Source organism: Haliotis asinina, chromosome 6, assembly GCF_037392515.1.
Source record: "Haliotis asinina isolate JCU_RB_2024 chromosome 6, JCU_Hal_asi_v2, whole genome shotgun sequence".
Taxonomy (NCBI): Eukaryota; Metazoa; Mollusca; class Gastropoda; order Lepetellida; family Haliotidae; genus Haliotis; species Haliotis asinina.
In genome coordinates, this window is record NC_090285.1 from 39,318,752 (window position 1) to 39,342,390 (window position 23,639).

The 23,639-nt window shown below is 39.4% G+C and overlaps 2 protein-coding genes across 2 annotated transcripts; both read left to right on the plus strand.

Annotated features, from left to right (window-relative positions):
* The first annotated feature begins 2,644 nt into the window (after positions 1-2,644).
* Positions 2,645-7,025, plus strand: LOC137287869 (uncharacterized). Its single transcript, XM_067820247.1, has 4 exons — positions 2,645-2,662; positions 3,621-3,863; positions 4,462-4,600; positions 5,530-7,025. The coding sequence occupies exons 2-4, from the start codon at positions 3,624-3,626 to the stop codon at positions 7,023-7,025; spliced, it is 1,875 nt and encodes a 624-aa protein (XP_067676348.1). The 5' UTR covers positions 2,645-2,662; positions 3,621-3,623.
* Positions 7,026-14,027: 7,002 nt separating this feature from the next.
* LOC137287870 (uncharacterized) lies at positions 14,028-18,386 on the plus strand. The gene is made up of 4 exons (XM_067820248.1): positions 14,028-14,045; positions 15,003-15,245; positions 15,825-15,963; positions 16,891-18,386. The coding sequence occupies exons 2-4, from the start codon at positions 15,006-15,008 to the stop codon at positions 18,384-18,386; spliced, it is 1,875 nt and encodes a 624-aa protein (XP_067676349.1). The 5' UTR covers positions 14,028-14,045; positions 15,003-15,005.
* The last annotated feature ends 5,253 nt before the right edge of the window (positions 18,387-23,639 follow it).

Below are 23,639 nucleotides of genomic sequence, written 5' to 3' on the forward strand. Positions count from 1 at the left end.
TCACAACTGCGATACAACGTCTCCTCGGGGATTGGATGATGCGTCTGAACACAGCTTGGGGAATGCGCCGCCATATTTGTACCAACATGGCACCAAGCTCCTGCAAGTTCTGTGGAGGGTTCCTTGAGGGTCACTCCATGATATTGATGCTAGCGTTCCTGAGTAAATTCGTAGTTTAACTGGCCGTATATGGTCTGGCGTTGTCCTGTTTGAAAGCCAGACCTGGGACATGAACTGCCATGAATGGCAAAAGCTCTGGAACGAGCACCTGATCCCTGTATGTTCCCGCATTAAGGTTTCCCTGGATGACAATGAGTCGGGATCGAGCATGACCGTTGACAGTACCCCCAAACATAAGGCTACCTCCCCAAAATCGATCCACATCCTGTACGCAACACTGGGCATTGCGTTCTCCTCGTCTTCTCCAAACTCTGAACCTTGATTCTTCACGAAACACAGCCCTATTCCAATCTCGCTGGGTCCATCTCAGGTGCAGTCGTGCCCAGAGAAGACGTCGGCGTCGATGGAAAGGGGTTAGAATTGGTCCACGATATGGTCGCCGTTTTGCTGAATAGACACAATAAGGTCTATAAAACTTCTTTCATACATTCGTTTAATTCTTAGAATCGAAATATACCTTTAGTTGGAAAGTATTTGCAAGTAGTAGTGATAGATTTATGACTTAAAAACTGGTTACGGTGTATTTGAGGTGTGTGAAAATTATGACATATCGCCGATCTGTTCTGATCCACCATTGAAATACTACACGACGTTGTTTGAGTGTTCCTTGTCATTGCTTCAAAAACATCTTTCACATACACCTTTCATTCTTATGAGAGGAATATACTATCAGGTGAAATGAGTTTGTATGTAATAGTGATAGTCTCATCGTCTAAACAACATATGTTAGGGTGTATTTGAGGTGTGTGAAAAATGTAACATAGACTTGATCTGATGAGCCATTAAAATACTATACTTTTTCACAGACATTCTTATGAGGGGAATAGACTATTAGGTGAAACTATAATAGTGATAGTTTCATCATCTAAAAACCATGTTTGATCCGATATGATTTGATCAGCCATGGAAGTACTACACTGCGTTGTTCGAGAGTTTCTAGTTATTATTCTAAAACATCTTTCACATACACCTTTAATTTTTATGATGGGAATATACCATCAGGAGAATGCTTTTTTGCAAGTAATAGTGATAGTTTTATGATTTTAGACTAATTGTTAGGCGTATGTGATGTGTGTGAAAAATATGACGATCTCATCTGATCCGCCATTGATGCTGGTGATGCTTGAGGGTTATAGTTCTGTAACTTCTTTCTTTCTTATTGATCTTAGTATGTTTTGTTGATTTTATTATTTGACAAAACTGGAAAGGCTTTGTGATAATTTTAAACTTTCTGTTTTTGAGTGGCGTGTGGCAATGTCAGTTAACATTTTGTTAATGTCCATGTCATTCCCCACATACGGTAAGATATTTGAATTAAATATTAATGTAAACACAAATGAACGTTTAAAATGGACAGCTGATGTTACCACATGTGTTACTTTTGAGACACGTTTTCGTTCTTAAACATGTTTTGGGAGGGATAAACAATAATCTGCCTGAAGTTCTGAGTTGAAGTTGCGCAAGCCACTGTGTGCACTGGAGCATGACGAGACACACGTTAATTAGTACAAATGGTAAAGGAAGCAAGGGAGTGACCTATCCCTGTTGCAGATTATCCCTGATAAAACATATTTCACGTGAGTAATTATTAAACATGGGGTAGGAAATCTGAGAGCACAACTAAGTGAGGAAATGGGAGTGTACATTTGATGGTGGCGATATTTTATTTTGACATGAAAACTATCTCTCGATCCGAAGCGAGGGAAGTACCATGCCAACCTTTGCTCGCTTCACTCGCATATAAGAAGACATGTCATATTCTCTACGCTGCGCAACCCTATTTGGGCTACAATCTGCCTGTGACTCGGCCTACAACATGGCATTGGTCAAATGACAGGAATGTTTGACAACATGTGTTTCACGTGTGAAAAAATGCCACTTTTTAAAATTTTCACAACATGTGTTGTCAAACTTTAGTTTGCCGTGTGAAAGTCGCTTTAGAGGTACCAGATGACTCGCATGTGCACAAAGTCAGACAAAATAACAACCGGTGACCCGGTTTGTCACTCCAAATACCGAGTTTCCTTATCACTTGCTTTGACTACTGCTGTATGGCAATGAAGACCAGACTATCGGTCATTGACTAAGGTCTTTTGAAGTATGTATATGCAGATGTACCTTTCACAGATATACTTATATTAGTACAAAGAAGGTGCAATATGAAGAACACTGTTCCACAAACCAAACACACTCGTAGGCTTCGTAGACATTCCATGTTTAAAGTGTTTCTTTGATCAGACATATTAAAACTTACCCCTGATGTGTTGTGAAACAAATTAGTACCCCAAATGTAGAGTGACACTTTGACCTGCACTAACCCCAAGGTTACCCTATCATGCCAATGCACCACACCTGCATGCCATTGCATGTTATCTGGTACGTACATTTGTGGAATGTTAGTGTCAAACTGGTATTTTCCATGAAATCCAATATAAAGGCTGTCGCTCCTCGTGTCGATGACCAGTCAAACCTGGACCGTCTCGTGAGTATGACTTTGGTACGTACTATTCATGTCATGATGTATAATTCACGTCAGAGACTATTGATTTCACGAAAGGAAATGAAGGATTATTTTTCACGCACTTGGGGATTTAACGGGCATATAGTCATGGAAATGTATAAGAGGACAAAGGAAAGCTGCGCTTGTTACATCACGGCAGTACTAGGAATCCATCTTTGGACTCCAGTGTTTGAAAGACAAGTATACTGGTGAAATGAATAAGGGAAATATGACAATACAAGTGTGTATTTCCAGATTTCCACTCACCGTGCACTATGTACCTTGGGAAGAAACCTTGAAAAGAATAAACGGATACTTGTACTTCCACGTGCTCAGTTATTAATTTCCATGAGTATATTTATCTTTCCAATACAGGAGTCTTAAGAAGGACCCCTAACACATAAATTCGTGATGTAAACAGAACAGCTACATAATGATGATCACACAAAAATGACAGTGGATTATAGTTAGCTATCCAACCTCCTATCTTCGACGTTCAAACTCTCCGAAGCGTCATTCTTATAATGGGAAACCAGTAAAACCAACTAGAATAAATTATCACAGTACCAAAACGTAAACCTAGTCTCTATCTTTAAATCTGAATTTCAAATTAGGACAATATAATATAGAAATCGGGCTATAGTTCACTAGATACCATGATGACTTACAAAATCGTTTGCTAGCAGCATGGATCATAGTTGAATTCAATCACCCATTCAGCCGTTGGCCATGGTAATCAGATCTATTTAACTTGTAGTCTACTTGCAGCAACAAGTTATGTATATACCGAAGTATAACTGTATGCATAATATTGACGTGGATCATACTAAACCACTTATCACAATGTTGAAAGTCTGTTTAGGGTTAAAAGCAAATGGGTGTTATTTATTTAATGAAATCAGTTAGAGTTTTAAGTAAATACTGTTATTCAATGTTGCAGAAAATGAAATGGACACAGGTCTTGTTCACTCTGAGTCTGACAGTGGTCGGAGGCTACAGTGACACTACGGTGACTATCCACCCCCAGTGGCTGGCACAAGGAGGAAACGTTCGTTACGACAACAATAGATGGAACAAACACAATTGTCTGGATCAAGCAAATCTCATTCCATACTGTCGGAGGCTTCGTACTGGTAGTGGACGCTGGGGTGACCCAGACACTTACCGTCGTCTCTTTCAAGACGTGAGAATGCTTGTTTGTTTGTCTTTTTGTTTGTTTGTTTGCTTGCTTGTTTGTATGCTGTGTAATGCCTCGCTCACCAATATTCCAGATATACTAGTATGGATTGTTTGAGGATAGGGGTTCTGTTGGCGGTGAAGGTAAGTAGTGTTCGATGTTACTCGTGTTCAGGACGTTTCCCCTAATGTCCCTGCTTGATGAAACTACCCGTAAAGATCGGGATTTAAGTTGGAGGCGGCTAACGCGATCGGATGGCCAGGCTCGCTGCTCTGGTTGACTCATACCATATCCCACTGATCACTAGATACTGTGGTCGAGACTATTTATAGATGACAGCCGTGCAGCTGGAAGATTGAGGAATGCAGCGTTTAACAACACCAAACAAGAAGAAAGGAGGGGGCTGGGGCAAATATATGCGCCAGTATTATCAAACATGAGGCAACCGAAATAAATATTGCAATAGTGAACAGGTGGAATTTGGAACTGTACGTAATACATGCCGCCATGTATTGTGTGTTTAGACTGAGAAACAGCAATACACTGTAATAACGCAATGCCGTTGATTACGAGGCCATTAATCTTATAAACATATATATTGCAGTGGCCAGAAGACCCGAACCGCAGTGGTTACCCTGACCCCAACTACTTGAAGAACGTCACCAGACAGCAGCAGTTGTGCTCTGGTTACTTGGAGAACATCAACGCTGGTTTTGAGAACGACATTATCATGGTGACAGAAGGTAAGATGAAACAGAAAGCCGTGGTGGAAATTATGGATAAAACCATAACCAACTAACATAGTTTCTGATCACGTTGAATGGAAGCTGTCTAAACCGGCACTCATTGGGACTGAATAAATCATACAGTTTAGACAATGTGTCGGATTGTACAGCTGGTGATAAATGTACAAGTCATGGATGGAACTGAGATTTTATGCCATTGTTGAAAACTTGCCGGATTGGACAGATTCCGGTTTTGACAGCTTCCACTGTATTTTCAGTTCCGTTCTATTATATGTGTTCATTGGACCTCCAGCAGTAAAACTAGGCCAATTGGGCCAGTATCATATTTCGCCACTGATTCCTACTGGTTCGTACTTCTTTCATTGCCAATTTCGCTCTGTAGAACTTTTAATCGTAGGATGGGACGGTTTTGTGGTTTTAGGTTGTTTTGTAAAAAAAACTGGTTTGTTTCTGATGTTACTAATAATGATCACAAATTAACAGAACATCATACTCGTGTCTTTATGAAACTTTCCCTTATAACGACTTCAATGTGTCTTAGCTGAAAGAAACTGGGATAAGGTTATTTTTACTTTTCTTAATATAAACCCCTGATACATTTGAAATATTTCACTGTGAACCTGAACCTGTCTTATCATTGAGATTGTGTGTCTTGTCTGACTTCATTCTTTCAATGTGCTTCTTGTCAAATACATCGAAAGCCACAAAAACGTCTCGTTGAGACAACTTTACAAACACTAAGGTCACCATGACTCTGACCGAGATGACCATTTTTACATCATGCATTCTCTTATACAGTATTATTCCATTCATCATATAATTTTCCTTTTCAAATTGTCAGTGTTTTCACAATGTTCAGTATCCATTCATTTCAACACCAAATTCATTCTTGTATCTGTTCGGCTCTGTTCTATTACTTTTGGCAGCTCTTGAATTCCCGAGTTGGATAGACATGTCGGAACACGATGGCCATTTCCCAAACAACGTCGATGCTGCTGCAGAGTTCATGATGCTGATGGTGCAAGGAATTAATGACTACACCAAAGGACGGATACCACCCTATTTTGAGCCTATTAATGAACCGGATGTTCAATGGCAAATACTGAATTTCACCACCATTTCCACTTTTCACAAATTAGTTGCTGAAAAACTCCATGCCAAATTTAACATCAAGGTGGCTGGTCCTACAATTACCAGTGAAATTGACAGGTCAGATTTAAGGGACTTTTCGTTTTGGCAAAAAGTGGCAAATTTCATGGATATCACTTTAGGATATATAGATGTATTTTCTTTCCATGCATACAATGATCTCGTTCTTTCGGGAAGATCTTACAATTTTACTGGAGCAAATGAAGCACATTTGGTAGCATTTATCGACCTGGTTGAAAACTATGCCACTCAGAAGACCGGAAAGATTATCCCCCTTGTTATAAGTGAATATGGTCGCGGTGGCGTCATAGGATACGACAAATTTGCTCCATTACCTATAATTGACTTTTCAACGATCTACCAGTCTAATGCCCATAGATTTACCCAGCTGAATCTCAGGGAATACATTGACAGAGCGGTTGTGTTTCTTCTAGCCAGTGAAGAAAGGCCAGGACGTTATAGTCTCAACTATTCACTTTTCACACCTGATGGAAAACCCACTCGTATTGTCGATGTTTACAAGTTTTGGTACAAATTTGTGTCAGGTTTCTCCTTTATCAGAACAACCAGCCAATATGATGGAGAGGAAAGAACAGTGTCGCCGTTAGCAATGTCAAGTTCATCCATGAACGAAACCGTCATTCTCTTGCACAGCTATTCTCGGATGTCACAGGCTGTAAAGTTAGTCTTCCAAGATGACTGGATCAAACCAACAACAGGCCAAGCTACTTGCACAACCATCAAGGACGACTGGTTCCCGGCCATCACCTTCAACGAAACCATCGACCTCCAGAAGACACAAGGAATTGTTGAACTTCCTCCTGAAGCCTCATGTCACTTTACATTCAACACCCCTTCAAACCAACTGCCTTCAGTCACTCTCAACGAAACCACATATTACGGGACGGAGACGTTGATACCAATCAAGGGCAATGTTGTCTCGACCGTGATATATCTACCAAATGGCCAGTATGACAGTGCAAGACTGAGAGTTTCAACCAGTTGGCTGATCAATGAAACAAACAGTGTATCATATCTTACCTTTAATCTCCACCGCCTTGACTCTTTTTTTAAACTGTTTGATTCGGACAAGTTTAATCCAACCGGAAACACGTATTGGAATGTTTGGGAGTTTATTGTCCCCGCATCTGTGTTTGTCCCAGATTCTAACCAGGTCCAGGTTCACTTCTCTAACAACACGACAACAGGATATGTTTCTTCTGTTGCTCTTGTGACAGGCAAGTTGGTTCAATCTGACTTGATGTCAGACTAATGGTCATATTCCAATTATTAAACAACTGCCATTAATGTGCCTTTGTTGTCATATTTCCAGTCCATAAATCAGGTTCATTTTAATTGCAGTGAGCGTTGACCAGAACTTGTTGAGAGCACACACCTACATGCAGACACGTGTACTATATCGCTGAGTCTGAGCGACTATGCTTGTCGTAAGAGGCGACTAACGGGATTGGGTGGTCAGGCTCGCTGACGCCAACTGTGATCTGAGCTCTCTGGACAGGACCACACACTATAAACTATGCATACATACATACATACATACATACAAACATACATACATACATACATACATACATACATACATACATACATACATACATACATACATACATACATACATACATACATACATACATACATACATACATACATGTGTGTGTGTGTGTGTGTGTTTCATTTTTCGTTTTTAACATATTTTTCTTGAAATTGTTTTACTACCTACTACCGTAATGAAAACTGTAACGTCATATTGTAAAGAAAGCAAACTCTAAGACAGCATTCATTTATTGTACAAATATATCAAAATATCTAGTTTTACGATACAACATGGCTAATGACTTTTGATATTTTATACTTACTGCTCAGAAGGAGTCAACATGCCAAAACATTCCTTTCACTTCTGATTTGCAAATGTAAAGTAATATGTAGCAAAATCTCTAACATGAAAATACGAATTAGATTATGCTTACTTGACGCTCTACTACCTAACATAATTGCACTACAAATCCAAAAATAAGCAGATAAATCCATTTTAATTTAATAAGGAATTAAATTGTTATGGCAATTGTTATGAAATTTCTTAATTACATATTTCAGAATGTTTGAAGAATATGAAAAAAGGCAAACAATTTACTTGACATTTCCCTGCCATGTAAAATACAGGTGACGACTCCATGTAACATACGGCAGTGACATTGTGACAATATATAATGTCATTACCGCATGGACCCAGTCAAGGCCGTTTTCTCCTCTGTCACAGCCGTTACGCTACCCTGTCCTTCCTGTAACTAAAAGTCATATTTATATGGTTACTGATTTTATTCATTTGATGCCAAATGTTTATGTTAAATAAGACTCCGAAACATCAGATATCTTTGAATTGAAAATTTAGATAGCAACAACATTAAACTAGAAAAATGTCACGGCCGTCACAAAGTCTCTCCTTACCGTAACAAACCCCATGATAACGACATACAGAAATCTCAAACAGCATGTTGCACACGCCTTTTTTGCAATAAAATTCAGAGAAATGAATTTTAATGTGTCAGTGTTTCCTCACTGGCGTTGCTTTTATACATGAAGTAGAATCAGAAAACAGTACATTATTGCATTTTTTTTGGATGATGTTACGGTAGTGACATCGAACCTCTTGACAAAGTTTGGTCTTTCTTAACAAAATGCGCTTTCCGTGCAAACAAGGCCAAACCACGCCAAGTATTTGGCTGTAACATCATTAATTGTGACATAACTACAATTCTTTTGAAAAACTTTCATGTCAGTGTAAAAGGAACCAGGCTTTCCAAACATAGTATTTTTCTTATTTTAATTTTGGCTAGAATTCCCTTCACTCACCGGAGGCTGAAGAGATGGTGTAAATCCAGCTAGGGTCCATGCAGGTAGCAAAGGTACTGTAAGTCACCATGGTCCCTAGTCTAGTGATCTTCCTTCTGTTGTTGGCGATCTATAGCCTGTTTCTGTACTGTTTTGCCCATGTAGTGATAATAGTGTTAGCTTTCTACGTTAGTTTTAATGCTAATTATGATATTTTAGTTGTTTTACTATCTTTTGTCGACAGCGTTTATAATACACATACATCCCATTTCAGTGTTAAATGTTCTCGTCACGATATGGCTGAAATATTGCCGATGTGACGTTAAATATTAACTCACTCTTTTGAAAAACATGAAAAACACAGTACATCGGCGAACGAGTGAAAGTGGGTGGTTTAAGGGTTTTAAGATAAACATAATAATGTTTTTCCCAATTACACTCATATATACATCTTACACTCCTGCTAAAGCCTATCGGTTAATCTCTGACTAAAGTTACAAATAAACATGTCAACATCATCAGCTTCCTGAGATACCCATACGAAACCAAATCCATATTTGAAAGGAGTATTCTTAGTATGGCTAGCCCAAGTGATTCCAACTCGTTCACCTAATGACACAAACATCATGTAACACTGATCAGGTAGGTGAGGTTGATCCATGTACATTCATGTACACCAATATTTGACAGGAACATAACAACAACTCGCCTCCAACATCAATTTCAGAATTGTCAAACTGTTGTTGAGAAACAGGATCCGTCACTATTCTTACCAACTTTTCCATCAAACTTTGAAGTGTTGTTAAACTCGTTTTTTTTTCCGGAACAACCCATCGTAGTGAACGAAATTGTCACGTGATGTTTTTGGTCGTCTGGTCAACTAATAAGAAATGGTGTGGTAGTGTGGCAAACTGTAGCGCAAATAGGGTTGCGCTGCATAGAGAATATGACAAGCAAAGGTTGGCAACGCACTTCCCTCGATTCCTTTCAAAAAAATATTTCCATGTCAAACTAAAATTTCGCCACCATCAAAGGTATACACCCATTTCTTCACTGGGTTGTGCTTTCACATTTCCAACCCCATGTTGAACAATTACTCAAGGGAAATATTTTTATTCAACGTTTTAAGCGCAACTCGTGGGATAGCAGACCGTTCTTCGCCTCCATTCCCCCTTCCAGCTTCCGGTTCAACGGAGTGAAGGAAAATTAGGGTATTATTCCACATGGAATGCTTACAGTTACCTCCCCTGCTTCATTCGCCCATTACGCCAGAAATGTTTTTATTTAGAATAAATGTTACGAAAATTATAACAATAGCGACGACAAGTAAGATAAATAAACTCCAACAGGTTCGTGATAAAATTAGGCAATATGCTATTTCTTATTAATTTCTGCTTATTCTTGTTCCGTCACTCCGTTGAACCAGAAGCTAGCAGGGGTAATGGAGGCGAAGAACGATCTGAATACAGCGAATGGCGCTTAAAATGTTAAATAAAATCAGGGAGCATATATAGAGAGGGAGAAGAAACGAAAAGCCGCTGAACGTATGTCTCGCCTCGTCACGTGACCAGTGTAGACAATATGGCGCCAATTTAGTATTTAAGATTGAGCCCATTCTATTTCCAGCAGCTGATTACATTCACTGAGTGCTGTAACAACTGAAAACCTATATGTAGAAGATACATTAACTATTTTGTCACATCAGTTTAAGTCAAATAGTTGTTAATAGTGTCAGTATTGGGACAGTAGATTTGTAGTTAAGTTTCAAGTCGGTATGTTATGACTCACTGGCTTCCATTCTCGATAAACTCAACAAAAATAAAAACTTTACACTCATTTCAAAGTCAATAATTTGAACATTTTGGAAAATGGGTTTGAAATAACGACTGCATTCAATTTTGTTGTCATTAAAGATGATTTAGCATACAGATCATGTTTGTCATGGAATCGGTTCCACCGGAAATGCGACTACAATGTCCATGATCAGAAGTTGTGAGTCTTAATGAAATCATGTCAACATCGGGTGTGTCCTCCATGGGCGTTCACAACTGCGATACAACGTCTCTTCGTGGATTGGATGATGCGTCTGAACACAGCTTGGGGAATGCGCCGCCATATTTGTACCAACAAGCTCCTTTAAGTTCTGTGGAGGGTTCCTTACATGAAGGAGCCGCCCGCCTAACACATCCCACACATGCTCTATGGGGTTTGGGTCGGGAGATCTTGAGGGCCACTCCATGATATTGATGCTAGCGTTCCTGATCCCTGTATGCTGCCGCATTAAGGTTTCCCTGGATGACAATGAGTCGGGATCGAGCATGACCGTTGATAGTACCCCCAAACATAAGGCTACCTCCCCCAAATCGATCCACATCCTGTACGCAACACTGGACATTGCGTTCTCCTCGTCTTCTCCAAACTCTAACCCTTCCATCAGCAAAAATTAATGTGACCCTTGATTCATCACTAAACACAGCCCTATTCCAATCTCGCTGGGTCCATCTCAGGTGCAGTCGTGCCCAGAGAAGACGTCGGCATCGATGGAAACGGGTTAGAATTGGTCCACGATATGGTCGCCGTGCATGAAGACGAGCAGAGCGTAGGCGATTTCGAATGGTTTGGGCAGTCACTCGACCTCCAAACAATACATTCAAAGTGGATGTGGCAGTGACAAACCGGATTACGCAAATGACGTAAGACAATCTGTCGGTCCTCTGCGTGCGACGTCACACGTGGTCGACCAGGACGTGGGCGGTCAGCTGTGGTGCCAGTATCTGGAGATTATGGATGGTCTGTCGAAGGTATCCCATAACCCTCGCCAAGGTGAATGTTTGACGAATAATTAACCACAAAACCGTGGGTTTTTTTCTGAGATGACACTCTGCTACCGTGAGATCAGTTGCACGTGTATCAATAGGTCACGTGACTTGTGGCACGGGGAAACGTGATTTTAGCGTGCAGCGCTCTCGCACGTGCTACGTAAGCCCCAACACTAGAATGAATATGTGACGTAATGCCCTTGACAACGCATTTAACCATTATCAAAACAAGAACTCTTTCAAGGAAAGTTTCAAAACACTATTTGAAAAATAATGAGCGTCAAGTTGTGTTTTTTTTTTCATTTTTGCTGAATAGACAAAATAAGGTCTATTAAAACTTCTTTCACACATTCGTTTAATTCTTAGAATCGAAACATACCTTTAGTTGGAAAGTATTTGCAAGTAGTAGTGATAGGTTTATGACTTAAAACTGGTTACGGTGTATTTGAGGTGTGTGAAAAATATGGCATAGCGCCGATCTGTTCTGATCCACCATTGAAATACTACACGACGTTGTTTGAGTGTTCCTTGTCATTGCTTCAAAAGTATCTTTCACATACACCTTTCATTCTTATGAGGGGAATATACTATCAGGTGAAATGAGTTTGTATGTAATAGTGATACTCTCATCGTCTAAAAAACATATGTTAGGGTCTATTTGAGGTGAGTGAAAAATCTGACATATCGCTGATTTGATCTGATCAGCCATTAAAATACCATACTTGTTCAAGTGTTCCTACTTATTGCTTCAAAAACATTTTTCACAGACACCTTTCATTCTTATGAGGGGAATAGACTATTAGGTGAAACTATAATAGTGATAGTTTCATCATCTAAAAACCATGTTGATCTGATTTGATCTGATCAGCCATTAAAATACTATACTGGTTCAAGTGTTCCTAGTTATTGCTTCAAAAACATTTTTCACAGACACCTTTCATTCTTATGAGGGGAATATACTATTAGGTGAAACTATAATAGTGATAGTTTCATCATCTAAAAACCATGTTGATCTGATTTGATCTGATATGATCTGATCAGTCATGGAAGTACTACACTGCGTTGTTCGAGAGTTTCTAGTTATTATTCTAAAACATCATTCACATACACCTTTAATTTTTATGATGGGAATATACCATCAGGAGAATGCTTTTTGCAAGTAATAGTGATAGTGTTATGATTTTAGACTAATTGTTCGGGCGTATGTGATGTGTGATGAAAAATATGACGATCTCATCTGATCCGCCATTGATGCTGGTGATGCTTGAGGGTTATAGTTCTGTAACTTCTTTCTTTCTTATTGATCTTAGTATTTTTTGTTGATTTTATTATTTGACAAAACTGGAAAGGCTTTGTGATAATTTTAAAACTTTATGTTTTTGAGTGGTATGTGGCAATGTCAGTTAACATTTTGTTAATGTCCATGTCATTCCCCACATACGGTAAGATATCTGAATTAAATATTAATGTAAACACACATGATTTTTGTTAAAAGGACAGATAATGTTAACACATGTGTTACTTTTGCGATACTTTTTCGTTCTTAAACATGTTTTGGGAGGGATAAACAAAAATCTGCCTGAAGTTCTGAAGTTGAAGTTGCGCAAGTCACTGTGTGCACTGGAGCATGACGAGACAAACGTTAATTAGTACAAATGGTAAAGAAAGCAAGGGAGTGACCTATCCCTGTTGCAGATTATCCCTGATAAAACATATTTCACGTGAGTAATTATTAAACATGGGGTTGGAAATCTGAGAGCACAACCAAGTGAGGAAATGGGAGTATACCTTTGATGGTGGCGATATTTTATTTTGACATGAAAACTATCTGTCGATCTGAAGCGAGGGAAGTACCATGCCAACCTTTGCTCGCTTCACTCGCATATAAGAAGACATGTCATATTCTCTATGCTGCGCAACCCTATTTGGGCTACAATCTGCCTGTGACTCGACCTACAACATGGCATCGATCAAATGACAGGAATGTTTGACAACATGTGTTTCACATGTGTAAATGTCACTTTTTAAAATTTTCACAACATGTGTTGTCAAACTTTAGTTTGCCGTGTGAAAGTCGCTTTAGAGATACCAGATGACTCGCATGTGCGAAAAGTCAGACAAAATAACAACCGTTGACCCGGTTTGTCACTCCAAATACCGAGTTTCCTTATCACTTGCTTTGACTACTGCTGTATGGCAATGAAGACCAGACTATCGGTCATTGACTAAGGTCTTTTGAAGTATATATATGCAGATGTACCTTTCACAGATATACTTATATTAGTACAAAGAAGGTGCAATATGAAGAACACTGTTTCACATACCAAACACACTCGTAGGCTTCGTAGACATTCCATGTTTACAGTGTTACTTTGGTCAGACATATTAAAACTTACCCCTGATGTGTTGTGAAACAAATTAGTACCCCAAATGTAGGGTGACACTTTGACCTGCACTAACCCCAAGGTTACCCTATCATACCAATACACCACACCTGCATGCCATTGCATGTTATCTGGTACGTACATTTGTGGAATGTTAGTGTCAAACTGGTATTTTCCATGAAATCCAATATAAAGGCTGTCGCTCCTAGTGTAGATGACCAGTCAAACCTGGGCCGTCTCGTGAGTATGACTTTGGTACGTACTATTCATGTCATGATGCATAATTCACGTCAAAGACTATTGATTTCACGAAAGGCAATGAAGGATTATTTTCACGCACTTGGGAGTTTAACGGGCATATAGTCATGGAAATGTATAAGAGGACAAGTGAAAGCTGCGCTTGTTACATCACGACAGTACTAGGAATCCATCTTTGGACTCCAGTGTTTGAAAGACAAGTTTACTCGTGAAATGAATAAGGGAAATATGACAATACAAGTGTGTATTTCCAGATTTCCACTCACAGTGCACTATGTACCTTGGGAAGAAACCTGGAAAAGAATAAACGGATACTTGTACTTCCACGTGCTCAGTTATTAATTTCCATGAGTATATTTGTCTTTCCAACACAGGAGTCTTAAGAAGGACCCCTAACACATAAATTCGTGATGTAAACAGAACAGCTACATAATGATGATCACACAAAAATGACAGTGGATTATAGTTAGCTATCCAACCTCCTATCTTCGACGTTCAAAGTCTCCGAAGCATCATTCTTATAATGGGAAACCAGTAAAACCAACTAGAATAAATTATCACAGTACCAAAACGTAAACCTAGTCTCTATCTTTAAATCTGAATTTCAAATTAGGACAATATAATATAGAAATCGGGCTATACTTCACTAGGGACCATGGGGACTTACAAAATCTTTTGCTAGCAGCATGGATCATAGTTGAATTCAACCACCCCTTCAGCCGTTGGCCATGGTAATCAGATCTATTTAACTTGTAGTCTACGTGCAGCAACAAGTTATGTATATACCAAAGTATAACTGTATGCATAATATTGACGTGGATCATACAAAACCACTTATCACAATGTTGAAAGTCTGTTTAGGGTTAAAAGCAAATGGGTGTTATTTATTTAATGAAATCAGTTAGAGTTTTAAGTAAATACTATTATTCAATGTTGCAGAAAATGAAATGGACACAGGTCTTGTTCACTCTGAGTCTGACAGTGGTCGGAGGCTACAGTGACACTACGGTGACTATCCACCCTCAGTGGCTGGCACAAGGAGGAAACGTTCGTTACGACAACAATAGATGGAACAAACACAATTGTCTGGATCAAGCAAATCTCATTCCATACTGTCGGAGGCTTCGTACTGCTAGTGGGCGCTGGGGTGACCCAGACACTTATCGTCGTCTCTTTCAAGACGTGAGAACGCTTGTTTGTTTGCTTGCTTGTTTGTATGTTGTGCAATGCCTCGCTCATCAATATTCCAGATATACTAGTATGGTTTGTTTGAGGACAGGGGTTCTGTTGGCGGTGAAAGTAAGTAGTGTTCGATGTTACTCGTGTTCAGGACGTTTCCCCTAATGTCCCTGCTTGATGAAACTACCCGTAAAGATCGGGATTTAAGTTGGAGGCGGCTAACGCGATCGGATGGCCAGGCTCGCTGCTCTGGTTGACTCATACCATATCCCACTGATCACTAGATACTGTGGTCGAGACTATTTATAGATGACAGCCGTGCAGCTGGAAAGATTGAGGAATGCAGCGTTTAACAACACCAAACAAGAAGAAAGGAGGGGGCTGGGGCAAATATATGCGCCAGTATTGTCAAACATGGGGCAACCGAAATAAATATTGAAATAGTGAACAGGTGGAATTTGGAACTGTACGTAATACATGCCGCCATGTATTGTGTGTTTAGACTGAGAAACAGCAATACACTGTAATAACGCAGTGCCGTTGATTACGAGACCATTAATCTTATAAACATATATATTGCAGTGGCCAGAAGACCCGAACCGCAGTGGCTACCCTGACCCCAACTACTTGAAGAACGTCACCAGACAGCAGCAGTTGTGCTCTGGTTACTTGGAGAACATCAACGCTGGTTTTGAGAACGACATTATCATGGTGACAGAAGGTAAGATGAAACAGAAAGCCGTGGTGGAAATTATGGATAAAACCATAACCAACTAACATAGTTTCTGATCACGTTGAATGGAAGCTGTCTAAACCGGCACTCATTGGGACTGAATAAATCATACAGTTTAGACAATGTGTCGGATTGTACAGCTGGTGATAAATGTACAAGTCATGGATGGAACTGAGATTTTATGCCATTGTTGAAAACTTGCCGGATTGGACAGATTCCGGTTTTGACAGCTTCCACTGTATTTTCAGTTCCGTTCTATTATATGTGTTCATTGGACCTCCAGCAGTAAAACTAGGCCAATTGGGCCAGTATCATATTTCGCCACTGATTCCTACTGGTTCGTACTTCTTTCATTGCCAATTTCGCTCTGTAGAACTTTTAATCTAGGATGGGACGGTTTTGTGGTTTTAGGTTGTTTTGTAAAAAAACTGGTTTGTTTCTGATGTTACTAATAATGATCACAAATTAACAGAACATCATACTCGTGTCTTTATGAAATTTTCCCTTATGACGACTTCAATGTGTCTTAGCTGAAAGAAACTGGGATAAGGTTATTTTTACTTTTCTTAATATAAACCCCTGATACATTTGAAATATTTCACTGTGAACCTGAACCTGTCTTATCATTGAGATTGTGTGTCTTGTCTGACTTCATTCTTTCAATGTGCTTCTTGTCAAATACATCGAAAGCCACAAAAACGTCTCGTTGAGACAACTTTACAAACACTAAGGTCACCATGACTCTGACCGAGATGACCATTTTTACATCATGCATTCTCTTATACAGTATTATTCCATTCATCATATAATTTTCCTTTTCAAATTGTCAGTGTTTTCACAATGTTCAGTATCCATTCATTTCAACACCAAATTCATTCTTGTATCTGTTCGGCTCTGTTCTATTACTTTTGGCAGCTCTTGAATTCCCGAGTTGGATAGACATGTCGGAACACGATGGCCATTTCCCAAACAACGTCGATGCTGCTGCAGAGTTCATGATGCTGATGGTGCAAGGAATTAATGACTACACCAAAGGAAGGATACCACCCTATTTTGAGCCTATTAATGAACCGGATGTTCAATGGCAAATACTGAATTTCACCACCATTTCCACTTTTCACAAATTAGTTGCTGAAAAACTCCATGCCAAATTTAACATCAAGGTGGCTGGTCCTACAATTACCAGTGAAATTGACAGGTCAGATTTAAGGGACTTTTCGTTTTGGCAAAAAGTGGCAAATTTCATGGATATCACTTTAGGATATATAGATGTATTTTCTTTCCATGCATACAATGATCTCGTTCTTTCGGGAAGATCTTACAATTTTACTGGAGCAAATGAAGCACATTTGGTAGCATTTATCGACCTGGTTGAAAACTATGCCACTCAGAAGACCGGAAAGATTATCCCCCTTGTTATAAGTGAATATGGTCGCGGTGGCGTCATAGGATACGACAAATTTGCTCCATTACCTATAATTGACTTTTCAACGATCTACCAGTCTAATGCCCATAGATTTACCCAGCTGAATCTCAGGGAATACATTGACAGAGCGGTTGTGTTTCTTCTAGCCAGTGAAGAAAGGCCAGGACGTTATAGTCTCAACTATTCACTTTTCACACCTGATGGAAAACCCACTCGTATTGTCGATGTTTACAAGTTTTGGTACAAATTTGTGTCAGGTTTCTCCTTTATCAGAACAACCAGCCAATATGATGGAGAGGAAAGAACAGTGTCGCCGTTAGCAATGTCAAGTTCATCCATGAACGAAACCGTCATTCTCTTGCACAGCTATTCTCGGAGGTCACAGGCTGTAAAGTTAGTCTTCCAAGATGACTGGATCAAACCAACAACAGGCCAAGCTACTTGCACAACCATCAAGGACGACTGGTTCCCGGCCATCACCTTCAACGAAACCATCGACCTCCAGAAGACACAAGGAATTGTTGAACTTCCTCCTGAAGCCTCATGTCACTTTACATTCAACACCCCTTCAAACCAACTGCCTTCAGTCACTCTCAACGAAACCACATATTACGGGACGGAGACGTTGATACCAATCAAGGGCAATGTTGTCTCGACCGTGATATATCTACCAAATGGCCAGTATGACAGTGCAAGACTGAGAGTTTCAACCAGTTGGCTGATCAATGAAACAAACAGTGTATCATATCTTACCTTTAATCTCCACCGCCTTGACTCTTTTTTTAAACTGTTTGATTCGGACAAGTTTAATCCAACCGGAAACACGTATTGGAATGTTTGGGAGTTTATTGTCCCCGCATCTGTGTTTGTCCCAGATTCTAACCAGGTCCAGGTTCACTTCTCTAACAACACGACAACAGGATATGTTTCTTCTGTTGCTCTTGTGACAGGCAAGTTGGTTCAATCTGACTTGATGTCAGACTAATGGTCATATTCCAATTATTAAACAACTGCCATTAATGTGCCTTTGTTGTCATATTTCCAGTCCATAAATCAGGTTCATTTTAATTGCAGTGAGCGTTGACCAGAACTTGTTGAGAGCACACACCTACATGCAGACACGTGTACTAAATCGCTGAGTCTGAGCGACTATGCTTGTCGTAAGAGGCGACTAACGGGATTGGGTGGTCAGGCTCGCTGACGCCAACTGTGATCTGAGCTCTCTGGACAGGACCACACACTATAAACTATGCATACATACATACATACATACATACAAACATACATACATACATACATACATACATACATACATACATACATACATACATGTGTGTGTGTGTGTGTGTGTTTCATTTTTCGTTTTTAACATATTTTTCTTGAAATTGTTTTACTACCTACTACCGTAATGAAAACTGTAACGTCATATTGTAAAGAAAGCAAACTCTAAGACAGCATTCATTTATTGTACAAATATATCAAAATATCTAGTTTTACGATACAACATGGCTAATGACTTTTGATATTTTATACTTACTGCTCAAAAAGGGGCCAACATGCCAAAACATTCCTTTCACTTCTGATTTGCAAATGTAAAGTAATATGTAGCAAAATCTCTAACATGAGAATATGAATTAGATTATGCTTACTTGACGCTCTACTACCTAACATAATTGCACTACAAATCCAAACATAAGCAGATAAATCCATTTTAATTTAATAAGGAATTAAATTGTTATGGCAATTGTTATGAAATTTCTTAATTACATATTTCAGAATGTTTGAAGAATATGAAAAAAGGCAAACAATTTACTTGACATTTCCCTGCCATGTAAAATACAGGTGACGACTCCATGTAACATACGGCAGTGACATTGTGACAATATATAATGTCATTACCGCATGGACCCAGTCAAGGCCGTTTTCTCCTCTGTCACAGCCGTTACGCTACCCTGTCCTTCCTGTAACTAAAAGTCATATTTATATGGTTACTGATTTTATTCATTTGATGCCAAATGTTTATGTTAAATAAGACTCCGAAACATCAGATATCTTTGAATTGAAAATTTAGATAGCAACAACATTAAACTAGAAAAATGTCACGGCCGTCACAAAGTCTCTCCTTACCGTAACAAACCCCATGATAACGACATACAGAAATCTCAAACAGCATGTTGCACACGCCTTTTTTGCAATAAAATTCAGAGAAATGAATTTTAATGTGTCAGTGTTTCCTCACTGGCGTTGCTTTTATACATGAAGTAGAATCAGAAAACAGTACATTATTGCATTTTTTTGGATGATGTTACGGTAGTGACATCGAACCTCTTAAAAAAATTGGTCTTTCTTAACAAAATGCGCTTTCCGTGCAAACAAGGCCAAACCACGCCAAGTATTTGGCTGTAACATCATTAATTGTGACATAACTACAATTCTTTTGAAAAACTTTCATGTCAGTGTAAAAGGAACCAGGCTTTCCAAACATAGTATTTTTCTTATTTTAATTTTGGCTAGAATTCCCTTCACTCACCGGAGGCTGAAGAGATGGTGTAAATCCAGCTAGGGTCCATGCAGGTAGCAAAGGTACTGTAAGTCACCATGGTCCCTAGTCTAGTGATCTTCCTTCTGTTGTTGGCGATCTATAGCCTGTTTCTGTACTGTTTTGCCCATGTAGTGATAATAGTGTTAGCTTTCTACGTTAGTTTTAATGCTAATTATGATATTTTAGTTGTTTTACTATCTTTTGTCGACAGCGTTTATAATACACATACATCCCATTTCAGTGTTAAATGTTCTCGTCACGATATGGCTGAAATATTGCCGATGTGACGTTAAATATTAACTCACTCTTTTGAAAAACATGAAAAACACAGTACATCGGCGAACGAGTGAAAGTGGGTGGTTTAAGGGTTTTAAGATAAACATAATAATGTTTTTCCCAATTACACTCATATATACATCTTACACTCCTGCTAAAGCCTATCGGTTAATCTCTGACTAAAGTTACAAATAAACATGTCAACATCATCAGCTTCCTGAGATACCCATACGAAACCAAATCCATATTTGAAAGGAGTATTCTTAGTATGGCTAGCCCAAGTGATTCCAACTCGTTCACCTAATGACACAAACATCATGTAACACTGATCAGGTAGGTGAGGTTGATCCATGTACATTCATGTACACCAATATTTGACAGGAACATAACAACAACTCGCCTCCAACATCAATTTCAGAATTGTCAAACTGTTGTTGAGAAACAGGATCCGTCACTATTCTTACCAACTTTTCCATCAAACTTTGAAGTGTTGTTAAACTCGTTTTTTTTCCGGAACAACCCATCGTAGTGAACGAAATTGTCACGTGATGTTTTTGGTCGTCTGGTCAACTAATAAGAAATGGTGTGGTAGTGTGGCAACCTGTAGCGCAAATAGGGTTGCGCTGCATAGAGAATATGACAAGCAAAGGTTGGCAACGCACTTCCCTCGATTCCTTTCAAAAAAATATTTCCATGTCAAACTAAAATTTCGCCACCATCAAAGGTATACACCCATTTCTTCACTGGGTTGTGCTTTCACATTTCCAACCCCATGTTGAACAATTACTCAAGGGAAATATTTTTATTCAACGTTTTAAGCGCAACTCGTGGGATAGCAGACCGTTCTTCGCCTCCATTCCCCCTTCCAGCTTCCGGTTCAACGGAGTGAAGGAAAATTAGGGTATTATTCCACATGGAATGCTTACAGTTACCTCCCCTGCTTCATTCGCCCATTACGCCAGAAATGTTTTTATTTAGAATAAATGTTACGAAAATTATAACAATAGCGACGACAAGTAAGATAAATAAACTCCAACAGGTTCGTGATAAAATTAGGCAATATGCTATTTCTTATTAATTTCTGCTTATTCTTGTTCCGTCACTCCGTTGAACCAGAAGCTAGCAGGGGTAATGGAGGCGAAGAACGATCTGAATACAGCGAATGGCGCTTAAAATGTTAAATAAAATCAGGGAGCATATATAGAGAGGGAGAAGAAACGAAAAGCCGCTGAACGTATGTCTCGCCTCGTCACGTGACCAGTGTAGACAATATGGCGCCAATTTAGTATTTAAGATTGAGCCCATTCTATTTCCAGCAGCTGATTACATTCACTGAGTGCTGTAACAACTGAAAACCTATATGTAGAAGATACATTAACTATTTTGTCACATCAGTTTAAGTCAAATAGTTGTTAATAGTGTCAGTATTGGGACAGTAGATTTGTAGTTAAGTTTCAAGTCGGTATGTTATGACTCACTGGCTTCCATTCTCGATAAACTCAACAAAAATAAAAACTTTACACTCATTTCAAAGTCAATAATTTGAACATTTTGGAAAATGGGTTTGAAATAACGACTGCATTCAATTTTGTTGTCATTAAAGATGATTTAGCATACAGATCATGTTTGTCATGGAATCGGTTCCACCGGAAATGCGACTACAATGTCCATGATCAGAAGTTGTGAGTCTTAATGAAATCATGTCAACATCGGGTGTGTCCTCCATGGGCGTTCACAACTGCGATACAACGTCTCTTCGTGGATTGGATGATGCGTCTGAACACAGCTTGGGGAATGCGCCGCCATATTTGTACCAACAAGCTCCTTTAAGTTCTGTGGAGGGTTCCTTACATGAAGGAGCCGCCCGCCTAACACATCCCACACATGCTCTATGGGGTTTGGGTCGGGAGATCTTGAGGGCCACTCCATGATATTGATGCTAGCGTTCCTGATCCCTGTATGCTGCCGCATTAAGGTTTCCCTGGATGACAATGAGTCGGGATCGAGCATGACCGTTGATAGTACCCCCAAACATAAGGCTACCTCCCCCAAATCGATCCACATCCTGTACGCAACACTGGACATTGCGTTCTCCTCGTCTTCTCCAAACTCTAACCCTTCCATCAGCAAAAATTAATGTGACCCTTGATTCATCACTAAACACAGCCCTATTCCAATCTCGCTGGGTCCATCTCAGGTGCAGTCGTGCCCAGAGAAGACGTCGGCATCGATGGAAACGGGTTAGAATTGGTCCACGATATGGTCGCCGTGCATGAAGACGAGCAGAGCGTAGGCGATTTCGAATGGTTTGGGCAGTCACTCGACCTCCAAACAATACATTCAAAGTGGATGTGGCAGTGACAAACCGGATTACGCAAATGACGTAAGACAATCTGTCGGTCCTCTGCGTGCGACGTCACATGTGGTCGACCAGGACGTGGGCGGTCAGCTGTGGTGCCAGTATCTGGAGATTATGGATGGTCTGTCGAAGGTATCCCATAACCCTCGCCAAGGTGAATGTTTGACGAATAATTAACCACAAAACCGTGGGTTTTTTTCTGAGATGACACTCTGCTACCGTGAGATCAGTTGCACGTGTATCAATAGGTCACGTGACTTGTGGCACGGGGAAACGTGATTTTAGCGTGCAGCGCTCTCGCACGTGCTACGTAAGCCCCAACACTAGAATGAATATGTGACGTAATGCCCTTGACAACGCATTTAACCATTATCAAAACAAGAACTCTTTCAAGGAAAGTTTCAAAACACTATTTGAAAAATAATGAGCGTCAAGTTGTGTTTTTTTTTTCATTTTTGCTGAATAGACAAAATAAGGTCTATTAAAACTTCTTTCACACATTCGTTTAATTCTTAGAATCGAAACATACCTTTAGTTGGAAAGTATTTGCAAGTAGTAGTGATAGGTTTATGACTTAAAACTGGTTACGGTGTATTTGAGGTGTGTGAAAAATATGGCATAGCGCCGATCTGTTCTGATCCACCATTGAAATACTACACGACGTTGTTTGAGTGTTCCTTGTCATTGCTTCAAAAGTATCTTTCACATACACCTTTCATTCTTATGAGGGGAATATACTATCAGGTGAAATGAGTTTGTATGTAATAGTGATACTCTCATCGTCTAAAAAACATATGTTAGGGTCTATTTGAGGTGAGTGAAAAATCTGACATATCGCTGATTTGATCTGATCAGCCATTAAAATACCATACTTGTTCAAGTGTTCCTACTTATTGCTTCAAAAACATTTTTCACAGACACCTTTCATTCTTATGAGGGGAATAGACTATTAGGTGAAACTATAATAGTGATAGTTTCATCATCTAAAAACCATGTTGATCTGATTTGATCTGATCAGCCATTAAAATACTATACTGGTTCAAGTGTTCCTAGTTATTGCT

Coding starts and splice junctions, on each gene's coding strand:
- LOC137287869 (XM_067820247.1), top strand. CDS start 3,624: ATGAAATGGACACAGGTCTTGTTCACTCTGAGTCTGACAGTGGTCGGA. Junction 3,864..4,461: donor ACCGTCGTCTCTTTCAAGAC/GTGAGAATGCTT, acceptor TATATATTGCAG/TGGCCAGAAGACCCGAACCG. Junction 4,601..5,529: donor CATTATCATGGTGACAGAAG/GTAAGATGAAAC, acceptor TACTTTTGGCAG/CTCTTGAATTCCCGAGTTGG.
- LOC137287870 (XM_067820248.1), top strand. CDS start 15,006: ATGAAATGGACACAGGTCTTGTTCACTCTGAGTCTGACAGTGGTCGGA. Junction 15,246..15,824: donor ATCGTCGTCTCTTTCAAGAC/GTGAGAACGCTT, acceptor TATATATTGCAG/TGGCCAGAAGACCCGAACCG. Junction 15,964..16,890: donor CATTATCATGGTGACAGAAG/GTAAGATGAAAC, acceptor TACTTTTGGCAG/CTCTTGAATTCCCGAGTTGG.